The sequence below is a fragment of the Haemaphysalis longicornis genome, unplaced genomic scaffold, assembly GCF_048455015.1.
Source record: "Haemaphysalis longicornis isolate Haplotype H1 unplaced genomic scaffold, Haemaphysalis longicornis Haplotype H1 scaffold_112, whole genome shotgun sequence".
Classification (NCBI taxonomy): domain Eukaryota; kingdom Metazoa; phylum Arthropoda; class Arachnida; order Ixodida; family Ixodidae; genus Haemaphysalis; species Haemaphysalis longicornis.
The window spans coordinates 65,044-87,881 of NW_027526217.1; the positions used below are offsets into that span (position 1 = coordinate 65,044).

Genomic DNA, 22,838 nt, shown 5'->3' on the forward strand with positions numbered 1-22,838 from the left:
ACACGAAAGTGAAAGGGGCCTTCACGGGAGCAGTTGAATGTTAAAGGAATTTCCTTCTTGTTCGAAAGGTTCGCGAGCCTGACCCGCCAGACGAAGTGACACTGAACACGCAAGAAACAAAAAAAGCAGAGGACGGTGCCCCAATTCACGCGCGTCACCCGTAAACGAAGGCGCCGGCATCGAGGCGATTCAACACCCACAGGCCGATGCGACTCAGCTTCCGCATGAGATTCGCCAATTTATTGATGTGGCCCCACTGCCCCGGAACATGCATCCAACACACCACCAGGATGGCAGAGATGTCAGAGCGAAAGCAATCTTCAAACGGTACGGCCAAAACTCCACCACAGTATACACGGACGCAGCATCCTATCCCGGGAGGAGAGCTATGACCGCTGTTGTGACTACAGCTCAAGCCCTCCTCACAAATGCATCAATTCCTACCACCCATGCACTACAGGCAGAAGAAGTGGCAATTGCTCAAACCCCTGCAAAGATCATCATTACGGACTGCCAACAAGCATGCAGAACATTCTCGAGCGGCTTTCTCTCACCCTGCGCCACACAAATTCTACTGCAGCATCCTCCACAACACCGTGTAAGGATTACTTGGGCTCCCGCCCATGCCGACGTCCCCGGCAACGAAGCTGCCCACCAGCATGCCCGAGATTTCACACACCGGGCTAGTCAGGAGTTCGGCGAGCAGGGGCGTGTCTGTCCCCTTTTGTCATACACAGAAATGATGCAGCACTACCTCCTGCAGCGAACAATGTACCCTCCTCCACACAAAAACCTCACAAAAGAGCAAGAACACCACCTTCGATGCATCCAAACCAACACCTTTCCCCACCCAACTAGTGCCCACATTCTGGCCCCCACCCTCTACTCCTCGGAATGTCGCTTCTGTGAGGCTCCGGGCACGCTTTACCACATTGTGTGGGGGTGCGAGAAGAACCCCAACCTTCCCCCCCTGGCCTTCCCCTCCCCTGAGCACTGGGAGAGAGCACTGTCCAGCTCGGACCCTGATGACCAGCTTTGGCTGGTGAAGAGGGCTCAAGAAGCCGGACGGTCTCAAGGGGTCCTGGAATAAGGACTCTTCCCCAAGGCGAACTGCTTTATAGGGACGTTTATTCCTCCTCCTCCTCCTGTCGGCACTCATTAGCATCATGATGCGCTTCTTCTAGACGGCGCGCACTATCTCAAAGAGTCACAGGAAAGGACATAAGGCGCGTTCGTAGCATTGCTTACGTCTCGGTTAGTAGCGCAGTGGGAAGAGCGCCACGTACCTCCCGTTGCGGCCAGAGAGTCGTGGGATCGGCGCCGCCGCGTCAATGGCCCTTTTTCTGGCGAGGTCACTTCCGCCCCGGACATCCCGCCACCAAAATATTTGTGCAGCCGGGCAAAACACTTTCGTGTCAAAACAACCTTCAAATCCCTCTAAATAATTTTCCTCGAGTACCGTAATTATATAAGAATCCTTTTCTTATATGAAAAGACAGATGTTCGGCCGAACCCCTGCTTGGCTATGCGCCATTAACAGGGAAATAACAACCACAGCAATGTCCCTCTGTGGGCACGAGCCCCTACATGAGGTAGAAGAAGAAGAAGAAGGAGGATGACCCCTCTACGGCGAGTCTTGCTCTCGGCGATCGCCTTGTCTCTGGCGTCCCCATGCCAGACGGTGTGCGAGATGAACTGCCAAAAGAATCCGGATCACACGACCTGCGCACCAGCTCCTGCCTGGTGCCGTCCTCAAAGCAGAGGCGTGGACGCGGCCTCACGCTCTGCGATCCTCAAGGCGCACAACGACCACCGCAGCCAGGTGGCCCTAGGAAACCTGCCAGGGTTCCATCCGGCCGCCGACATGCAGGAGCTCCTCTGGGACGACGGTCTCGCCAGAGGGGCGCAGGTATACCACCGTCCCCTGCAGTTTTCTTTCACGGGTTTGACTAACATATCTAAATAAGCTACGCTTAAGAGTACCGCCACTTCGTGCACCCAGAAGTGTCTGGGGGCCATTTTATTGCTGGCTTGCACTGTTGCCATCTCTGCCAACAAAACCGCCGCCGGTTGTGCAGACAGAGTGTGACCGGCGGCTCTCTAGCGTCCGCGCAGCAGAGAGAGAGAGAGAGAGAGAGAGAGAGAGAGAGAGAGAGGGAGGGAGGGAGGGGAGGAGAAGCGCCCAGAAACAAAATGGCTGCGCCCATATGTAAACAAATATCACGTGGTGCCGACCGACCAATGAAAATCCTGGCGGCAAACAACAATGACAGAAAAGAGGGCCGATACTCTAAAAGCATTTATTTAGGGACGCTTGGTTCGACCGTGATGAGCACCTCGGGGAGTGCTCATTGCTTTTGGCGCTGTCTCATTTGAGGGCGGCCGTAACAATTACATTTGAACATTTTCTAGGCAGCTAACACCAACGACTGTCTTTACTAAAGTTAGCTTTGAGCAGTTGCCTATCTGGGCGCAATGCAGGTCTAAGTGTGGTGCTATGCGCCTCTACCCGCGATGTCTGGCGAGGTGACGTAACGCACATGTACATATCTATGTCGTGAGAACTTATTTTAAGGCTTTATAAAGACGTATAACGTGTCTCAGTGAGCGATTCGGGCTTGGGTTTCCTCTTATAATTTGCATACTTAGAACACAAGGCCGAGTCCATTATGTATTGTGTACCCGCCATGAGGTATCGTTATGGTGTGTGCAAATGTGTGAACGACTCCGATACCTTGTGGTGGTTGCGTACCTCCCAAGGGGGCCGCTCACGCCGCAAAAAATAGAACCGGGTCCTCGTGTACGATGTGTTCAAGTTCAAATTCTAGTGGTGGGCTACGTCATGCCGAAGTCGAGGGGTCCTGATCGATTTCCACCACCTGGGCACAAAAGGGCCGCCGCGGCCGGTTTCGAACTCGCGTCATTAGGCTCAGAAACACAAGGCCTCATTAACTGGGCCCGCGGCGGATTCCGTGGTTTTAAAGCGAAGCTTTCTGTGCCTTACTGATGACGTCATTCGTATAAGTAAAACGCATAGCGGGAAAGCCAACTTTACGCAATGTGTTTCACAAGACGATGATGATAAGCGAAGGCACATCAAGCGCCTCAAAAAAGAAACACCTCCCGTGGTGGTCGGAAGCGAACGATGGGTCTCTCGCGTCATGAAGCCGACGTCTAACCGATTGGCCCCTCCGTAACGGCCGAAGCAATTTGGATTTTGGACTTTGACTTCGACTCGGGCTTCACGGGAGAAAGATTCGTGTTTTAACCATCTTTCTCGGGGCTTTGTTTTTTATACTGCGGCAGCAGGTGCCCTGTCTTCAGCGCAAGTTGTGTGCGTGCAAACGTGTTAGATCCACAGTGGACGTCTCCTGAAACACGCTGTGCTGTCCACGTGTGACAAGCGTTATAGTAATGACCATCATAGGCACGCCTGACATGTTTCTCACGTTTCTTCTTTCCCACAACAGGCCCATGCAGAACTGTGCACGTTTGCGCACGACGATACCAATAACCGGTGTACTAGGCGCTTTGACGTCGCGGGACAGAACATCGCCATTTACACCAGCACGGCCCCCTTGGGGGCGCCGGTCTGGCCGCAACCGATCTTCGATTGGTTCAACGAATCCTGGGAATACCCATCAAGTCGGGTGAAGGCGTTCCGGAGTGGAGGACTCAGAGGGGGGATGGTTGGCCACTTTACGCAGGTCATCTGGGCCAAGAGTCGCTACGTGGGCTGCGGCTTCACCTACTACCACTATGTGGGGCATGTAGGGTATCCCTACAAGCAGCTTTATACATGCAACTATGGTCCATCCGGAAACTACCGAGGGCAGCCGGTGTACCAGGAGGGCCGCACATGCACTGCGTGTCCAGCTGGCACCAGTTGCAACAGCGCCACCGGCCTCTGCAGCGACGGGACGACAAGCGGTGCAGGCGGCGATTGGGGCCACGGCGATGGCGGCGGTAGCGGCCACGGCGATGGCGGTGGTAGGGGCCACGGCGATGGCGGTGGTAGGGACCACGGCGGTGGTAGGGGCCATGGCAATGGCGGTGGTAGGGGCCACGGCGATGGCGGCGGTAGGGGCCACGGCGATGGCGGTGGTAGGGGCCACGGCGATGGCGGTGGTAGGGGCCACGGCGGTGGTAGGGGCCACGGCAATGGCGGTGGTAGGGGCCACGGTGATGGCGGCGGTAGGGGCCACGGCGATGGCGGTGGTAAACGTCACGACGATGGCGGTGGTAAACGTCATGACGATGGCGGTGGTGAAGGTCACGACGGTGGCGGTGTTGGAGGTCCCGACGACAGCTCCACCGCGGCCTCTACCTCCTGGATGGGCTTTGTGTTCCCATTCCTTCTTGGCGTTATGGTTCCTTTAGCAGGATGGGCTTGTTGCTGGTGCTACCCTAGGAAACAGGGCGCTGCTGATGGCGGGGAGGCTCCCATCATTCCTGCCGCGGAAACGGCGGCGTCAACCGCGACGTTAACCACGACATCTGCTCAATAAGCCAGCATTATGACAATCTTTCCTGACTTGTTTCTAATAAAAACTACTATTTTTATCCGCGGCCAAAGTTACGAGGGTATCGAATCTTTCAACCAGTGGGTCCGCCCAATTGTTAGTCTCGGGCTAACTGCGTACTTATAACATTGAGATTTGATCAAAATCGAATAAATCACGTCGGCATGCGCAGTATGTAGTGCGTGTGGGACTCGAAAAGGCGCAGTCTCTCTCTCCAGCTACGTACGTGTACGTAGGAATTAAAGGTGCCGCTGTCTCGGGACTTGTCAAACACACGTTACTTCGTCTGTGCCGGCTCCACAATAAACGTGCGGTCTTCGATCTTGGTGGCATCTTTATAGGTCACGTTTAACGCAATCCCCTCTTTGTAACTAGCGTAACGAAGATGAGTCCATCGACCATTGCCTGATAAACTGCCGAAGTTTTTCCAGAATCAGATTTCAGATTCTTGAGGTGCCGCTTCTCAGCCTGGGCATCGCATTATCTGTGCCGAGTCTCCTTTCGCTGGGGGCCACCGAGACGGGGTTCTGCCGCCGGGAAGTGTGCTAAGCCCTTCTGAGCTTCGTAGAAAACTAATCGATTCTCGCTCTGATTGGATTCCTTTACGCTGACAACTTAATTGGTTTGAGGTCTTCCCGATTCTTTTTTAACACGAAAGTGTTTTATTCCCGGATACACCAAGATTTCAGTGACGTCATATCCGGCACGGAAGTGACGCCAGTACAACGAAGCAAGCGGCGTAAAGGGTGCACCCCTGCACACAGGGTCTTCCTGCGGGAAAGCTAGCTAACGAGTGCGTTATACTTTGGGTTGCTCGCTTTCGGGTTTTATATTTTAACACGGAAGTGTTTTATGCTGCGATAACCCAAGATTTCACTGACGTTATGCCCGTCACGGAAATGACGCCAGTACACCTTTGCCGAAGCGACCCGCCAGCAGGACATCGCTCGCAAAGCCCACCCACAAGACAGCCACCGATCCACGAATAATGCTCAGCCGCGCATTTCGCTGCAAATTTCACTTTCGTGTTTTACTGATTCCTGTGACAGAGGAATCAACCGCAGTTTTCGTATCTTTAATTTTACTTTCAAAAAGTATTTTCAACCGCTGTCAATTTCCTATTTAGACGAGCCTGTAAATAAATAAGACCTTTTTTCATACCCCTCATGTTTGGCCGATCACCTGTTTGGGTATGGGCCATTCACCCAAGAGCAGCATTATTATCATCATCAGCAGCAGCAGCAGCAGCAAAACAACATGGCGTCGAACGTACCCAACGACGGAACCGGGCAAGAAGAACCGCTGAACAAAGCAGGTAGGAATCTCCGTCTACTACCGAAATGATGTCCCCCTGTTCTTTTTCTGTAAGGCCTGCTTCGCCTTTCTACGGTGGCTGGACCTGAACGTGTAAGGTACACGTGAGGAACGTAATCCCCGGTAGTCGCCTAGGCCTAAATAGAGCTGCCGAGGTGGTAGTGTGTGTAGTCAACACAACCCACTTTAATCCAATCCAAATCCAAGCCAAACCAAGCCAAGCCAAGCCAATCGAATCCAATCCAATGCCCCTCGCGAGAGTGTTCGCTATCGGAGAGGAGAGAGGGTGAGCGGAGGAGAGTGCGGACGTCGACGACGACGACGGGCCACGCAGGAAGGACAGGGCCGCCGACAAGAGATGCTCTCAGCGTCGCATCTAAAACCCGAATCGTATACAAAGAACGAATCCATGCAAGGAATTTTAGATGCGACGCTGAGAGCATCTTTTGTCGGCGGCCCTGTCCTTCCTGCGTGCGTCCGTCGTCGTCGTCGGCGTAGGCGTCCGCACTCTCCTCCGCTCACCCCCTCTCCTCTCCGATAGCAAACACTATCTCGCGAAGGGCATTGGATTGTATTCGATTGGATTGGCTTGGCTTGGCTTGGATTGGGTTTGGATTGGATTGGATTGTTTTGCGTCATAGCCGCGGCAGACGCACTGGCGCCGGCACGTGCCCAGGTGAGTGCTGCCCAGCGCGCTCTCACTCCACCGGTGGGCGGCGCTGCGCGCGGTGCTGCGCATGTGCAGTACTCTCTCTCTCCGCGGTCTCCTCTCCTTCGGGCGCGCTGCGCATATAACCGGTGTGCCGCTCTCCGGCGGCCTTTCGGTCGACGGTTGCTCTCCGCTCGCGCTTGAACCCCCCTCAGCGTCGCATCACACCAGGGTTCCCGCGAAGGGAGGTGGGCGTAATTTTTTGCGCATTAAGTAAGCACATCTACGCAGTATCCAAATGTGCACCGATACGTGGTTTATGAGATAAAGGTATACTATTGTACTCCTTCTTCATGGTCAGTGCGGGTAGTTCCTTATCGATAACCGTTCCTCTTTCGCGATGTTCAATTAACAGTTTTGACACAATGAAAGTCCGGTGTCACACACCTGCCGTGTGTTCATACCTTATCAGAAATTTTCAGTCAACCAACCAGTCTAAGGGGAAATGAATTAGTTTTTTGACAGGACGCCAGCTGATTCAATAAGAAATTAAGCTTACACTTCAAAATCTCACCTACAATGTTCACGCACACGCACATTAACCCGCAAACCGTCCAGGTCTGTTCGCTCTATTTATCAACTAAACGTTCGCATTGTTTATTTTGTTTCGCAGATTGGCCGATAGGCCCTGAAAACCAATTGGATTCTCCAGGCGAAATGGAACAAGGGCACACATAGCACCCTGTGCTGGGTGACATTCAGGCAGTGAGAGGATGCTTGACGCACTTCGCTGGCAACTGCAATACGTCCTGCACCGCTGCTGATGGCCAGACGTGTGAACGCTTCAAGCACTTGCCTTTGTGGAATGAGGTCTTGTTCCCGGCTCATCTGCAGGTTCGGGAAATCTTGGATTGGCGTTCACGGCTGTCTCTTGTCAACTTTGTCATGCCAGACTTTCAATACTTGCCCTGGAAACTGATGCAGAATGCATGGACACTTGCTCACTGGTTGCTGAAGTCGCATCAATGCATAGTGGACATTGACCTGTCCCTATTCCGTATGGCAAAATGGAAAGACCTACTTTTCGAGGCCCTGAAAGGAAACTCCTCTGTAGAGAGCTTGAAGATTGGCAACTACAGTCCAGGCTGCACTGATCAGTTGTCAGCTGTTCTCTTATCTATGAAATATCTGGAAAAACTTGAGTTTGGATACGGAAAAGGCAGTTCGCAGCTTCTGGTGAACCTTTCTAAGCTTCTGCGCACCACCAAATCACTGAGATTTCTCAGTATCCACATATTTCAAATAGATGGGGATGCGTCATTGTTGACTGGGGGGCTGTCTACAACTTCGACTCTGAAGGAGCTCTCAGTCAGCGAAACATTCATAACCAGTGCGAGTACACAGTACCATCACACCTTTGAGAAATACCTGGAAAAAACCGTTGCGTTAACAACATTCAACTATTTCGGACAGCCCGGTCCATCCAGGGTCCACTTTAAAAGGTGTCCTTGACAGTCTGCTCAAAAACAAGACCCTCCGCCACCTGGGACTCGCAGATTTCGCCTTAACTGCGCCAAGAATCTACACTCTTGGTGTGAGAGGGTAATAGAAGGGGTGCTTACGCATTGGTCACCTAACTTGTTAATTTCCGTGGCCTCTAAGATTTCTCGCACGATTTGGTTGCCATGCTCCCTATCACATGCCCTCTTCTCTGTCTCGTGTTGTTAGCCTGTTACTATGATTATAAAAGCGTATTAATAATACATTAACGGGAAACCATAACATTACCCATCAATTCTGGGCTGTGTTCCTTTATTGGTTACTGCGGCTGAGGGGCGCGATGTATTTCCCGTTTGAGCCCGGGTACACCAATATTCACCTCCGCCAAACCCCGTAGTTATTCACTTCCGGCCGCATGTACGGTAGCCCATTTTGGTTGCCTTGACTCCTGTCGGTTGAAAACAGTGAACCTCGAGATATCTTGAATAAATCGGGTGAAATCCAAAATATTTTGGGACGTAAAATGTAAAAGTATACTGCAATTTCAAGGCGCGGCACTGGGGCTGTATGCGTCTTGGCGGCTGTTTTTCTCGGTGTCTCAAGTTTAGAGCCGTATCCGAAAATACAGGTCGTTATAAGTGTGGAAGCTGATGCGTAATGCCTGCCACAATGTGCAAATAGCGGTATACCAAAATGAGGATCATTCTGAACTTTAAAGCGCGAATGCGTGGCGTGCATTTATCATCGTCATCGATATTTTTTTGGAAGGAATGCGTCCTTGTACTTTCCACTATTCACTTCATCTCCGTAGAAAAACGAGTCACCACATACCTTCAATCCCTTCAAGCGCACGATACTGTGGGCAGAGGTCAGCGGAATCACTCATCAGTCCACTCACTCAGACTCATTTGGACTCAAACTCACACGTGATGATTCGAACACTTCATAGGTCAAGTGGACACCGACGTGCCGGCAAAAACCCGACGCTTGAAGATGAACTGGTTTATTGCAGATATGCGTAAAGACTTGAAATGAAAGCGCATCTCTGCAATAAATTTGTTCGTCATTCAGCTCTGCATGTGTGTTTTTGTACACAAATGTGGCAATAAATGCCTTACAAAGCAGAAACCCCACTGTCTCCTTGCAAAGAGAAGCCGGAAAACGCGGCTAGGACATTCACCACAGCAAATATTTGTGTTCACACGTGTAACAAAGCGAAACAAAAGTTATTTGAGCTTTTTATATTGGGATGTAAAATATACGGGTCTGTGACACCATATGAAATCCCTATATGAAAGAAGCCCTATATTTTTCCCCCCATATCACCATATACCCATATCCAATAATGCCATATATATGGGCCCCATAAGATCCCATATACGGTGTTTTTTGGTAGGGGAGTTTGAGTTTGAGTGAGCGCAAGGCTGTGGCATGGTGAGTTTGAGCTTGAGTGAGTTTGAGCCCGACTGAGTTTGAGTATGCCTGAGACCGAGTGAGTTCTGAGTCCATTTAGAGTTTTGAGTACATTTCGAGTTTTGAGTACATATTGAGTTTCAGTACATTTTGAGTTTGAGTACATTTTGAGTTCTGAGTACATTTTGAGTTTTGAGTACATTTTGATCATTGAATCCGAGTGAGTTCTGAGTTTTGCGCTCACTGTGAGTTTGTGTTTGAGTGAACGCAGATGCGCTGCTCAGCATTGATTCTGAGTTTGAGTGAATGGTGATTCGAAAAAAAAAAAATTTGTGAGTCAGTTCGAGTGAGCCGCGCCAAATTTGCCAAGATATGGCTGTGGCTGAGCTTGAAGATCAGGTTGACGGAGGGAGCTGTTTTCTCAGTTTGTACATGCAGTAATAGAGCTGTCGCTTTAAAATTAAAAGCTACAAAGCTGCGCATAACAAATCAAAGGTGACAGCAGAATTGACGTTGTCCTCTTTGCGCGCAGCAGTTTTCATTGCAGCGTCTCCAAGCAAATAGGCAATTCAAGATGGAGAACTCCATCAGTATCACTGCTCAGTGCAAACTACGAAGCGATGTAGAATCCTTGTTATTTGGCACCCATTTCAATTACTATTGCATCCGTAACAGTTGCACCATGAGATTTATGAATCACAGAATTTACCTCGCAGATTTGAACACTACAAGCCCACGTCGCCCAGTGATGATGTCTTCAATGTGTGCAATAGCGGCAGAGGCATGGTGAGAGCACTCAATGAATATCAACGTATACATATACGTTGACACTACGATGTGGCGAGTCTTCCATTGCCAGGTATCCAACTTGAAAAAGTTTTTTTTGCCGCTAATTATGAAAACTTCCGCCGTCATAATGGGAAGTGGAAGCATTAGCGTACGAGATTTATGCAAATGATGTGTGGTTGTTACACCTACATTATTTCCATTCTTTAAATATATCATCTATTTTTCCGCACATGCAATTCGTAACTTCTCCAACTACGTACTCCACGAAAGCAGAGAAACTAAAGCCCCTGTTTCTTAGTCCTAAATTAACAATTTACTCTGGTGATAAATTTTTTTATCCCGCATCGACTACGCGCTACAAACTATTGGGAGCCTTTTTTTTAGGTGATGGATTTTTCTGAAGCTATCTTGCATAATGCGTTGAAAAAGCTTTCACCATTGCTCGGCCTTCGCTTCCGTCTCCAATTTCGTTTGCCCGTTCGCCTATAGTTTGTACGTGTTCTTGCCTTGGCCAGCTCCTCATATTTCACGTGCAATTTTCTTCGGCAGGCGCGGAGCACAAGCCCTGGAACGGCTCTACTGCCCTACCACACTATTGGAGGCAGTCATGCAACAGGCGTCCGTAGGAAGCAACGAGGCGGCTTCGATGGTACGACGAGCGCTGCAGACCATCGAAGACTTTGACGGCTTTATGAGAATCTGCGGCGTGGTGAGGGATCGGGTCGTCTGTCTCCCCCGCCGGGATGGTCGTCCACAGTTGGACAGTCTGGACGCGTACTGCTGGTGACGAGTGCAGAGATACCTGCTTCTTGAAGACGTGCACACTCCGGCCGACTGTAAACGTCTGAACGCGTTGCGGTTCGAACCATCCTCAGCGGTCCTGGTATCTTGTCCGTTAGTTAGGTTATTACCCTGAAAGTGAAAGCGAACGTTTCCGGCCGTTACCGAGGTTCCTTCAGTAGAAGGGGCCCATTCAGAGGAAATTATAGGTGAACATTAAACGCTACATTTGAAGACTGCCCGATCACAGTCTTCTTGGTTTTCGTCTTTGACAATAAAGTTGCTTTTCATACTGAGCTTGCCGAAGAACTTTTCTGACGTAAGACAAATTCACATTTGAAGGGATTTTCCTTGTCAGGTTCTCAGTAGCAGCTTGCTTACTTCGTAAATACATTGTTTCACCAACCTAATTAAAATGGTTTGCCTCTTTTGTTCTGGCACCACGTAACAACATCTTAGAGTGCTGCGTTGCGATCCGCAACCGAGGGAATATGAGCTAGTTGTGAGATGTACGTGTTGATATGTTCTGCATATGTAAGCCCTGTTTCTTTGTTTTTCAATTCTAGCAACTGCGCACTAAATATTATAACATTTTTTTCCGACTTCCTCAACACACTACGAATGCATTTCATTCTCTCTCTGCGACAACTACATCCAGGTGAAAAAAACTGTGCAAGTCGCATGCTGTGCACGCCGGCCACGTAAGAACACCTCTGCACCAAACATCAGCTGAGCCTCAAAATATTCATCCCGTTTCTACCCACTTCGTCCCAGGTTCTTCAAGCGAAGCTTTTTACCTCTACTCGCCAAGGGTTCTGTCGCGACCTTTCGTTAAAACAGAAAACCCCCGCGAACAAATAACAAGTAACTTGGCAACGCCAGGATTCGAACCTGGAACGAATAGAGGAACGGAGCGAAAGCCGTTGTCTTACCTATTGAGCTAGCTAGGAGCCGACGCCGAGACGGGGTTGACGGTGCACTCACCTAGCCCATCTACACGTTTATTCCCTGCGTTCTCCCCGAATTCCACGTGATAGCGTCACGCGGCCTCTCGCGCCGCTCTGCGCTACACCCACGGCGCATGTAGCAGCTGTGTGCGTGCCTTGCGCATGCTCTAGGCGTTACAAAAATAAAAAAAGTTCATACCAATGCATGGCATTTCACTTCTCCGTCTCTGCCGCCAATCTCGCCACCTCTGTCGGCGGCGGCAGCGACGGAAGAAAAGTGAGATCGTCGAACCCCTGGTCCGAGCTTCCTTTAATTTTCTTAAAAAAGTTTCCACTCATGTACTTTAACCAGCCACCGTTCATGTATCATGCATTGATTTAAAGAATGCATCTGTAAGATATGAAAAATCTGAGGACGTGGTATACGTAGACGCCACTGATTACATTGCTCGCGACGCCATGGCCCTCGCAGAGGTCAATTTCCGTGGGGATTCAATTGCCTCATGCTCAGTCCGCACGACGGACACAGAGGTGGGCGAAGAGGTGGCCATCGCCCTGGCGATGACAGCTTCTCCAAAAATTAAATTCATTGTTAGCGACTCTAAGTCGGCTATTTTAAATTATTCGAGAGGGCGAATTTCACCCGAGGCATCCCAAATCCTAAAATCCCGATCCCATGACGAGTGGAACGGGAAGGTATACTTGATACGGGCACCGGCCCACTCCGGCCTGGCCGGAAACGAGTGTGCGCACGATGCGGCTCGAGGCTTTACCGACCGAGCTGGCGTCGACACTTCTGACCCAGACACTCACTCGCTTCACTGGATGGGCAGAGACAGATCTTACAGGGAGCTGACTACTTATTACCGGCTTGAACGAGCCCGCTGTGAACGATCATTTCTGTGAATGTCCCAAACACGCGAAAGATAGTAAAAGTAAACAGGTAATAACTAAATGATAAAAAGATAAAAAACTGACAAACACAGCATGGATTGGCTCCAATCCATGCTGTGAAGGTGGTTGGAAAGCAAAGCTGTCAACGAAAGCCACAATTGCCCATGTGGCGTCACTCAAATTCACACACGTGGCTCTACAAACGAGAGATTCTGTCGCTTGGAATTCACGGGGGCGGCGTCCCAAACGCAGCAGCGTCGGCCATGGCTGGGCTCTAGAGCGGTGGATGCTGCCACCGCAGCCCGGCCGTGTGTTGGCAGATAAAAAACGGAGAGCAGCGTCTTTCAAAGGGTGAGAGAGCGGAACCTAGCCATCCTGATGTGCTAGCTCGGGCCTACATCACTGCGCGACACAAGGGCGGACACCGAAACAATTCTGCACATGAGCTTAGTGATTCCAATTTATACCGATTTAAACTAGTTAGTTTAGTAACTTTGAGAATTGCGAGAAGGCTGAGGGAACTCTTATAATCGTTATTTATCAGAACCAGTTGCTCCTTTCGCCTTTTGTAATACATACCTCTTAAAACAACCGGACTGGTTTTCACCAATTTAGAAAACGGAGTCCCATTCGTGGTAAGCAGTGCACAAAAGGTAGCGTTTCTCTAGCGGCCAGATGTGGCTATGTGGTTTGTACATTTTGTTTTCGTGCCCGGCTAACCAATCTTTAACGTATCTTTGCCGTACGACCACTTCATTCCGCCTAGTGCGGGTTACCCATGCCATTAAGCACGGCAAAAACATTCTCTTCAACCTTATGAAGAAGACAAATTGCGGTTCCACACAAAATAAATTTACTTAATTGGCACTTTCAATGTTTAAAACCATCCCTGATACAAGGTGTGCACTCCTTCCGGGTCTGTGGAACATTGTTACCCTTCCGCAATTGCCAGATCGCCTTGTGGCCATCCACATCGCCGAAGTGGCTTACGTATCTTCGTACAACGTCCAGTTTTATTGGATTCTACAATTCAGTTCAAAGTTGACAGTGGCAGTCAAAACTCTTTAATGAAATTTTTTTTCTCAGGTCGGTTCATTGTTGATTAGCTGAAGAAAGTCAAGTTTGTCTTTAAGTGAGAGGACGTTCTGTTTTCTTGACAGCGGCCACCAATGGCTGTGGCAAAGGCAAACAAAGTCTGAAAAATAGTAAACTCTCTAGCAGAAAACACGTGCAACAATGTGTACAGGTGCGGTCGAGAGTTCCCGTTCCTGTGCGAATAGGGTAGTGACAACTGTGACAGTGACAATGATGATGATGCCTACAGGTGCTGTACTGTGCCCTCTTATTTCCGGGATTTCTGTGGTGCACCAACACAAGTTGCTGGGGGCTACACAGTTCTGTTTTTTCTGGGCACTTTTATCACTTTAGCTACATTTTTAATATATCTCCCCTGTAGTTGCAACGTATAAAGAAGGAATGTTGTCGTATTACGACGGATTATGTGGGTTTGTAAATTTTGTAATGCAGTAAATCCTGGATATATTGAACACGGATATACCGAATTATTGCATATATTGAACAGCCTTAAAAATACCCTCGAAGATCCCATACAAAAGTAAAGCACTTTTTGTATGCGTTTATCGAACTCTTGTCCTTTGTCCCATTCGATATATTGAACGCCACGCCGCAAGTGTACCTGCAAGTGCACTTCTCCTGATGGAGTTCTGGATAATGGTAATGACATCTCGTGCATCGCATCGCTTCAGTAGCCTTTAGTTGTTACTAAGAAACTCTATGCTCAACACCTGCCATGCCACCTGCCATGCCACCTGCCATGCCACCTGCCTTGCTCGATGCGCTAGCATGGGGATAGCCTCATAAAAAGGAGAACGCAGGGTGTGATTGGATGTGAAAGGGGATAAAAAAGGGGAAACATGCGGGAGGCATTGGGACGTAGCGGCAAGTGTGCTACCTCTGCTGGCATGGAGACCGGTGCGGCGTGGTGCGCTTGTTTGGCTCGTGGCGACCTGTCTTCAGAGCTGTGGACGCGAAAAGAACAGAAGAATTTGGATTTACCGAGGCAGGCAAACCTCATAAGATGGGTGGAGGCCAGTGAAAAGTAGTCGTCGAAGTTTCCTAAGTTTATCACAGCTTGTTTGAGCACACCACCGCACAGCAAGCCGACTTAAGGCGAAGGCAGTGTGGCCCGGCCATTATGGAGCATGTCGTGTGCGTGGTCCTGCCGTTGGTTCAGCAAAGCAGCTTCGTAGCACCTCCAGGAGAGAGGCATTCGGACAGAGAGCACAACAGCGTTGAGTGCCTTGAGAGTGAATCAGAGAGGCGTCCCCACTCCCATGTGAAATTCCAGATGTCGTAACAGCACACAAGTTCGCAAGTGCTCAGGACAATGTGCTGGCTATGGTGGATTGCAACGATGTGGTGATCGGCGTTACCGAAGAAGGGAACCTTGTTAGCGACCATAATGACATTCCCAACCGCCTACAGCAGCCGAGCTTGTGTCAGCATTGAGCACAATGCGCGGCTGTGGCGGCGTTGTGGACTGCGCTGGGCTTTCTTGTTTCAACGGAATGAGTAAGCTTGAAGACAGTTTGGTGAACTTTATGACGCAGACAATAAAGCAAGCAAAGCTTACAGGCTTTTTTCGTGTGGTGGTCATCGGGCCATGTTTTTTAACCTCCATTCTTTGATTCACAAATCGAAAAGCTACCATTAGTCGCGATATAGGAAAGCTCTCAGTGATGTGCGGAGTTTTCAGATAAGCTTCAGAAAGGTATATTTTATATTTTGAATTATTGATATATCAAACTACTTCGCAATCCTCTTGGAGTTCGATATATCCGGGATCAACTGTACATAGATGTGCATGAATATTTCAGTGGGACTACGTTACCCCCATGTAATAGCCAGAAAACGTAATACTAGTGAGGAACGTATAAGTAGGGTTCTGCTTTACGACATAATCTCTGGTACCTGAATTTTCTGAAACATTTCCGACTATGAGTAGGGTACCGAATCTCAGAAATACTTCAGTAATGTAGCGCTTTTAATTATTAGTATTCAATTTCCATGACAATCCAATGTCATAATACATTTGTTTCGTTATTAGTATTAACTTGTGAATGTCTGCCCATTCCTTAGGAATGCTACAAGCTTTCCTATCAGCTAGCACAGCATAGAAGCAAGTGTGGTTTCAGGAATGGAGACTACGCAAGAATATGCAGCTGGCAGTTTTTATTGGCAGGAGTGTAAAAAAAATAAATAGAAAGAAACAAATTCCTTGTGCAAGACACACGTCACGCAATCGACACAAATGCGAGCATCAGCAAACACATAAGTGAACGTAAGCACACACTGCTCCCTCTCAGTGACAAGTACCACACGTAACATGGAAGTATCACAGCAAACGAAAAGAAAAAGAAAACACCCTTTTTGAATCCAGACGTTTTACTCAGCCGTAAAACAACAAGATGGAGAAAAAAACGCAGAAGTGCCCAGAAAGTTCACCCCAATGACACGTGAATAGAGAGCAGAATTCCAGCAACAAACCGGGAAATCTGTGCACCAATTATGGCGCAGAAAAGTGCAAAGAGTAGAGGTGTGCTTAGCAGAGACCTCACTTGCAAGGCTGGAAGACTGCTGTACTTTGCAGCTAAATGTAACCCCCTCACTCGTAGCCCACCTTTTTGACATATCTAGCACCTCGAGAAGTGCCAGGCGGCTACTTTATTCGCATAACAAACGCACGCAACATGGAGCTACAAAGAAGGCATCTGGTGACTTCATCAAGGGTCCATAGAGGTCAGTGCACCGGCAGAATCACAGTCCACGCCTGGGCAACCAAAGCCAGGCAGGTTGTTTCCAGCTGAGAGAAAAAATGTCCCATCTGAACAGTTGTGACGGGCAACTATGACAAGTGATGAGGGCATTTGTAGACGAGTGAACACCGATCCATCCTGCATGCTATTGCTGGATATGTGGCTCTTATGGCCGTATTTCGAGTCTGTCCTTCACTCCATGCGTTCCTTCCCTCGACTCGGCTAAGTGGAAGATAAAGCAATGTTTTTACATTCGAAAATCGCTCTCTGTGATCTCCTCCACTAGAGGCTTAAGTGGAGAAGGGATTAAGAATACGGAGGTTAGCACTTTCAGTCCTGGTGTCGTCATTTGACGATACCATGAAAAATACACGCCAGAACATCGAGAACAAAACAAAAACTGCTAGTTTGCTGGGCAAGAGTTCTTCAAGGATGCCTCTTGCGATAGACATCACCACTTCTGCGCTTTCACAAAAATGGATGTTATGAAAAAGGAGAAGCTCCATTGGACATAGGATAGGACATTGGACAGGGCAGGTAAGGAAACTGAAATCCAGGATTGTGGAAATGTTCATAAATATGTAAATTCTTGCCCTACTACCGTTTTTTTTCCCCACGAGCTGAGAATGTAGCAGTTTTTACGAAAACAAGAAAAATACTTCGTCTACACGAAAGAAAATTTTTATTGCCTCATGACCTAATTGACAGTCATGCATGTAAATTATAAATACTTTCCTATCAGCTCAATGTTTTGTTTTTATGCTTCTGAAGTCCAAAACTGTATGAAAACATGCAGAATTTTTGCTTAAAAAATATAAAATCCTGGGCTGAAAAGGTTGGATTGCAACTTTGCTCCTCAAAAGGGCTGCAAAAAAAAAAGCCACCCAAGAAAATTATTATTTAAAATTAAAATTAGCTGTAAAATTAATTCCAAGCAGTGCACCAAAAAAAAAAAACAGTTCTCTCATGCATTCACCGTGGCTGATAGTACTGGAAAATGTAAAGATTACCGTTTTACAGCAAACACTTTTTTTCCTATTGTTCCTCCAAAAATGACTAATCATCTCTCATTATCTTGGTAACTAATTGACTGACTCAAAAAATAACGCCATATTTAAGATCAGTGTAAAAAAAACAAGTTTCACAGAGTTTACTTAACAATTCAAGGAGGCTGTTTTAAAGGGACCCTGCAACACTTGCCATCGACCACTAGTACTGTATTTTGGGATAAAGTCTATTGTCCCAGAAATCTCCTCCCGCAAGAATTATGAAAATCCGTTCACAATTAACGAAACTACGCGCGATGAGAAATCGCGCATAATTGTTCCCTCTCAACTCGAGCGCGGACAAGGCGACGAAAGCTGCGCGCTCTCTCCCGGAGAAGGGGGCGGCTCGCGGCGTTCTCTTCGGCGGCCTTCGATATATCACATGCCGGGTAGTTTTCTCCTTTTCTCCGCAACGCGGAGGGGCCTATTTCCGGTCTGGTGCCACAAAAAAGCAGGCACGGGTGCCTGCTCGCAAGTGCGCGCTCGGGCTGGTAGGGCGTTTTTGAAGCAATGAACGTTTGTAGTCAAGTGGTCCCGTTGAAAGGGAAGTATTGAGCTCATCACTCAAACTCCGCGCGCACTCAAAACACAAAATAAACGGCAAAACTGTGCCTACAGGTTCAGGCATAGAAGAGGTTCGTACACAGCGATGACGACGACGGAAATGGGAGAATCTAGCCGCGAAGTTGACCAGTGACAGCCGATCAGGCAGCCATGGCCTATGTGACATCCCTTAGGCCATGCATAATGAGGACAACTGAAGAGAGAGCGGTTTGTTTTTCCGCGTCTTTCACATCGATTTGCGCGCTCACCGCTTCACGTGCACGTGTAATATTTGGCTCAGGTATTCCTGGCAGTGTAATCTAAACGTCGCGCAGGTTTACTCGCACTGCTCAAAGAGTGTTGCAGGGTCCCTTTAAGAGCAGTCCCTCCTCCGCCACTAGCACAGGGGGGGATACGGCATGCGGTATACCTGGTCAGTTAAGGTAGAGGCTCCCCGGGTAGACGATGTCTCGCTGCAGCAGCCGCAGGGTCTCCTTCATCTTGTCGCAGATCTCGTCGTTGCCCACCAGCTTCGCGGCGGCCGCGGCGTCCTTGAGCAGGTCGTACAGCCGCTGCACGCACCGCACGATGGTGCCCTCCTGGACCTCCTGCTTGCTGGCCACCCTCATGATCTCCACAAAGCTCTGCATTGTTTGTTATTTTCGTGTTAATTATTTATCCTCACGTAAAAACCACATTTAGTCACAGTAGGAGCATCGATATTGTTTGCATAGAATTTAGTATAAAAGTTCAATGGGTTCAAGTGTATCAATTCATGAGGTTTAACGTGCCGATGCTACACAGCTGACGAGGTGCACCGTAGTGGAGTGCTCCGGATTAATTTCCACTACCTGGAGATCTTTAATGCGCGCTTAAATCTCAAACGCACCGGCGTATTCGTGTTCTGCCTCCACCAGAAAAGCGGCCACCATGACTGGGAAACCGTTTAAGGATATCGTTTACACTGTTTGAGTTACGAGACTAATCACCTTCACAAAATCATCCCTGGGTTAATTTAATTCATTCATTAATTAGGTAAGAACCCTGCGATTATGACGTCAATGGGAACTTAAGGCGCTACTATGTGCAAGGAAGCTGTTGGAATATTTTCTTTTTCACTGCGCATCGAACGAAACGGATTGAGTGAAGCTTTTTTGACACGAAAGCTATTATTGAGAGTTTTGTTGTGCCCGCGGAAAGGAAAGTGTGGAGGGCTGAAACCCCGATGAAGCAAGCGAGAGAGTGAGAGAGATGAAGAGAAAAGGATAGAGAAAGAGAGAGAGGGGGAGAAATAGGGAAAAGGGATAGAGAAAAAGAGAAAGAAAAAGAGGAAAGAAAAAGAGGGGGAGCGAGAGCAAGATAAAGAGAGAAAGAGAGAGAGATGGGGGGCGATCTTTTCCCCCTACCGTTTTCTTGGCCCACTCGTAGACTGCCTCACAGAGGCTGAAGCTGAACTGCTCGATGTAGTCCCCAGGAGGGCTCTTGAACTCGCACTCATGCTCCACGTCCCCGATGTGTCGCGCCATCAGCCGGAACTTCTCCACGGCCTGCAGCAGAAACAGGGAAGCCCAAGAGCAGTTTCCTGTTAATCCTACGATGGCATAAGCACAAAATCAAGAGTCAGTATTACTTCCAGTAGGGTACTCGTCACTCCGTCAAAGCGACAGAGAGACCCAGATGTAAACGCGTTTTGAAAAAAGATTGTGCTTAAAGGGACCCCGAAAAGCTTTGTGAAGGTGGCAATCAAATGCATTCAGGTGGTAGAACACATAACGGGGGATTTTTGAGCCAAGTGTGAGCCCCATACGTTGTACAGATAATTTGTAAACAATTTTTGAAGATCGCCTTTCTCAGCCGATGAGTGCGACGCTGCAGCGAGCCGACCGCAGGTGACGCAACGGCGACCGCGGGTGACGCAACGGCGATCGCTGCTGACGCAACGGCGAAGGCGCCCCCTGATTCGCCCAATCGCCGGCAAGGTCGGCCGCCGGCGGCGTCACTGCCATTGGCTTCCGGCTGCTCTTCCTCCTTCCTGCGCGATCCCGAAGCAAAGGCGGCACAGGCGGGTCCGCAGTGATTGAGGCGAGCCTAGGCGCAGGAATGCTTTGAAGGAGGCAGAGAGGGAGGAGGAGTCGATCGGCAAGTGGGGAGAGGTGCATTTAATTGCTTCTGGCGCAGCTAATACTGAATGTAGATCAATAATTCCAACGGCATTCCATCGCTATATTGGTGCTACGTGACAATACAGGCCTTTTATAACTTTTACAGCAGGCTTTTCTGGGTCCCTTTAAGGGGTCTTAAACCCAAAAAGTTTATTTTTGCAGTTATGATAATGAAAATTGCAGGGCGTATGTAGTTTTGCATTCTCGTTGTAGATATAAAATTTGTATTTGAGTGAAACGACTACACTCAAATTTATTTGGAATTTTATATTTGATCTTTTGACAGCCTCTATAAAAAAAACCCTGGAGGGATGCAGATGAACAAGGTACCAGTGAACTGTGCACAAATCACGGAGCGCAGTAAGACTAACATTATCATTGTATCTGGTCTGTAGCACAAGTTACAACCGTTTGAAGTTTGGGCTTGAACGATGGAAACACTGTTTTTCTGACATTGTTTGTCGTTGCTGCAGTAATTTCTAAGTACGTTATGTCTAAAAAATCGCAGGAATGACTCGACTCATGTTGAAAGCGCTCGCAATAATGCCCTTTTTGCAGAGGCAACTCCTGCTGTTCTTCAGTTGTAACTGGGTATACCATGTGCAGCCTCTTTTCAATGACTGGAGGGGTCAGTAAAATATGCGCTCCCTTCTCTAGATGGCATGTTGAGCAACTTATATTTCTTATGTAAACATAGACCAAGCTGTTGTTGCTCTGCTTAGCCATCTACCCTTAATCCTTTGTTTTGAAGTTTTTCCACAATTTTCTTGCCAAGCACTACCACGTGAACACCCAGACCTGTGAAGTCCTGGCTGCCTGAGTTATGTTTTTACTTTGGTTGCCACGTTTCACAGATTCTGTACACACTAAAGCAAAGGTATCCATATCTTAAGATATTAGATTCAATTCGCAGTCACTATTAACTACTGGCATTCGAATATATTCTATACACAGTTGGTTTTTACTTGTTGTCATTCGATTCGCAGTCACAAATTTGAAAGTTTAACACGCCTGGAAGAAACATTTTTGTTCTGGAAAAAATGCACATGTGTACTTCGGCATCACATGAACTTTGCAGAATTCACTCTCACCCACACCCTTTAGCCTCTCAAAAATCACCCCCACGCTACTGCAACTAATCCTTCAACTGCATAGTTTTGTTTTTCGTGCTAAATGAATGCATTCCCCTTCCCAATTTTTCCCTTGCTATCCATGTGTGCTTTTACCACATGTTTGATCACATGCCAAGTCACACTTGCTTCACGGTGTTAAAGAGGAAGCGTCCTTTTTTTTTTTTTTTTTCCAGCACGATCGAAGTGGACGAACCCAAGGCGTCCCTCCTTACCAAGGTGCCCCCACTGTGGCAGCAACGAGAAACCCAACCTTTTCAACCTTATTTGGTCATGTTCAGCCTTCTCAGACGACCATACGCAGTTGCTAGCAAGCGCCACGGTTCCGACGTCGGCGTTAGAGCATGTCGAGTATGTTAGGGTCAACCCAGAAATGTTAGAAAAAATCACAGACTTTGCCCTAAAAAATGGTCTCTATAAGATGGTTTAATGGCTGACCGACTACCTGTTCAAGTTCACCAGTCACAAATGAACACCGGTGCGCATCCGTCTTGCCCCACCAACCGTAATGTGCCATCAAGAGCTATGCCGGACACCCCCTCCCCTCAGGGGAAGGCCAGTGTGTGTGTGTTGCCCCAACGGAACCTCGAGAGACAGCTACATTGACCGCTACAGTGAAGCATGAACATTACTTAGTTGTACTACAACTTTCCCAATCCTACTTTCCATTCCCTACCCACAGGGCTTTATAGCCTCCTCCCTGAAATAAAGTCATTCATTCATTTCCAGCACAAATGAAAAAGCGTGCAGCGCGGCCAACTCTGCTTCCAGTCTTCCTGTGTGGCACTGCCTTTGCTTGTGGGTGATTTCTACTGTGAATGCATGTTGGTGGTCCCTACGAAAGCTTTCCTGGGTATCACTCACATGCTAGCGAGTGAGTGAAGAGTCCTCGGACATCTCTGCAGACTATCTGCAATGAATCTGTGACTACATCGAAGAGCCCCGATCTTTTACAATAACATTGTGTTTTTTCAGCCGCAGGCAATATCAAAAATTGTTGGCAAACTATGCCGAGAACGAGTGGGACATTAACCTGCCCGGTATGTACAGTCCTTGTCAAAATTTTCTAGGCCAAGACGGAAACGCACAGGCCTAAAAAAATTCAATGAACAAGCTTACGTTCCGAGTGAGGCTGAAACTTCTTATGCAGGAAAGCTCGAGAAAACACCTTTCTATCCTACTGTCATTATATATTTTTGTCACATTTAAAGGTAAAGCTCGTTCTTTGAATTCTTCGCGGTTGAGAAGGCTTAGTATTGGCCCACAAAAGTTTGACAAAGGCTGTACATGACTGCCCACTCACTGAAGTGCA

General features: G+C 48.4%; 1 protein-coding gene across 1 annotated transcript in view; it reads right to left on the reverse strand.

The window, feature by feature from the left end:
* Nucleotides 1-16,044: 16,044 nt before the first annotated feature.
* Nucleotides 16,045-22,838, reverse strand: part of LOC144161454 (superkiller complex protein 2-like) — a 65,414-nt gene continuing 58,620 nt past the window's right edge. The window contains exons 22-24 of the mRNA XM_077692111.1: nt 19,641-19,781; nt 18,665-18,878; nt 16,045-16,692 (exon numbers count right to left, since the gene is read on the reverse strand). Coding sequence (XP_077548237.1) covers nt 18,669-18,878; nt 19,641-19,781 — 351 coding nt within the window. The 3' untranslated portion in view covers nt 16,045-16,692; nt 18,665-18,668. The remainder of the gene's footprint in view (nt 16,693-18,664; nt 18,879-19,640; nt 19,782-22,838) is intronic.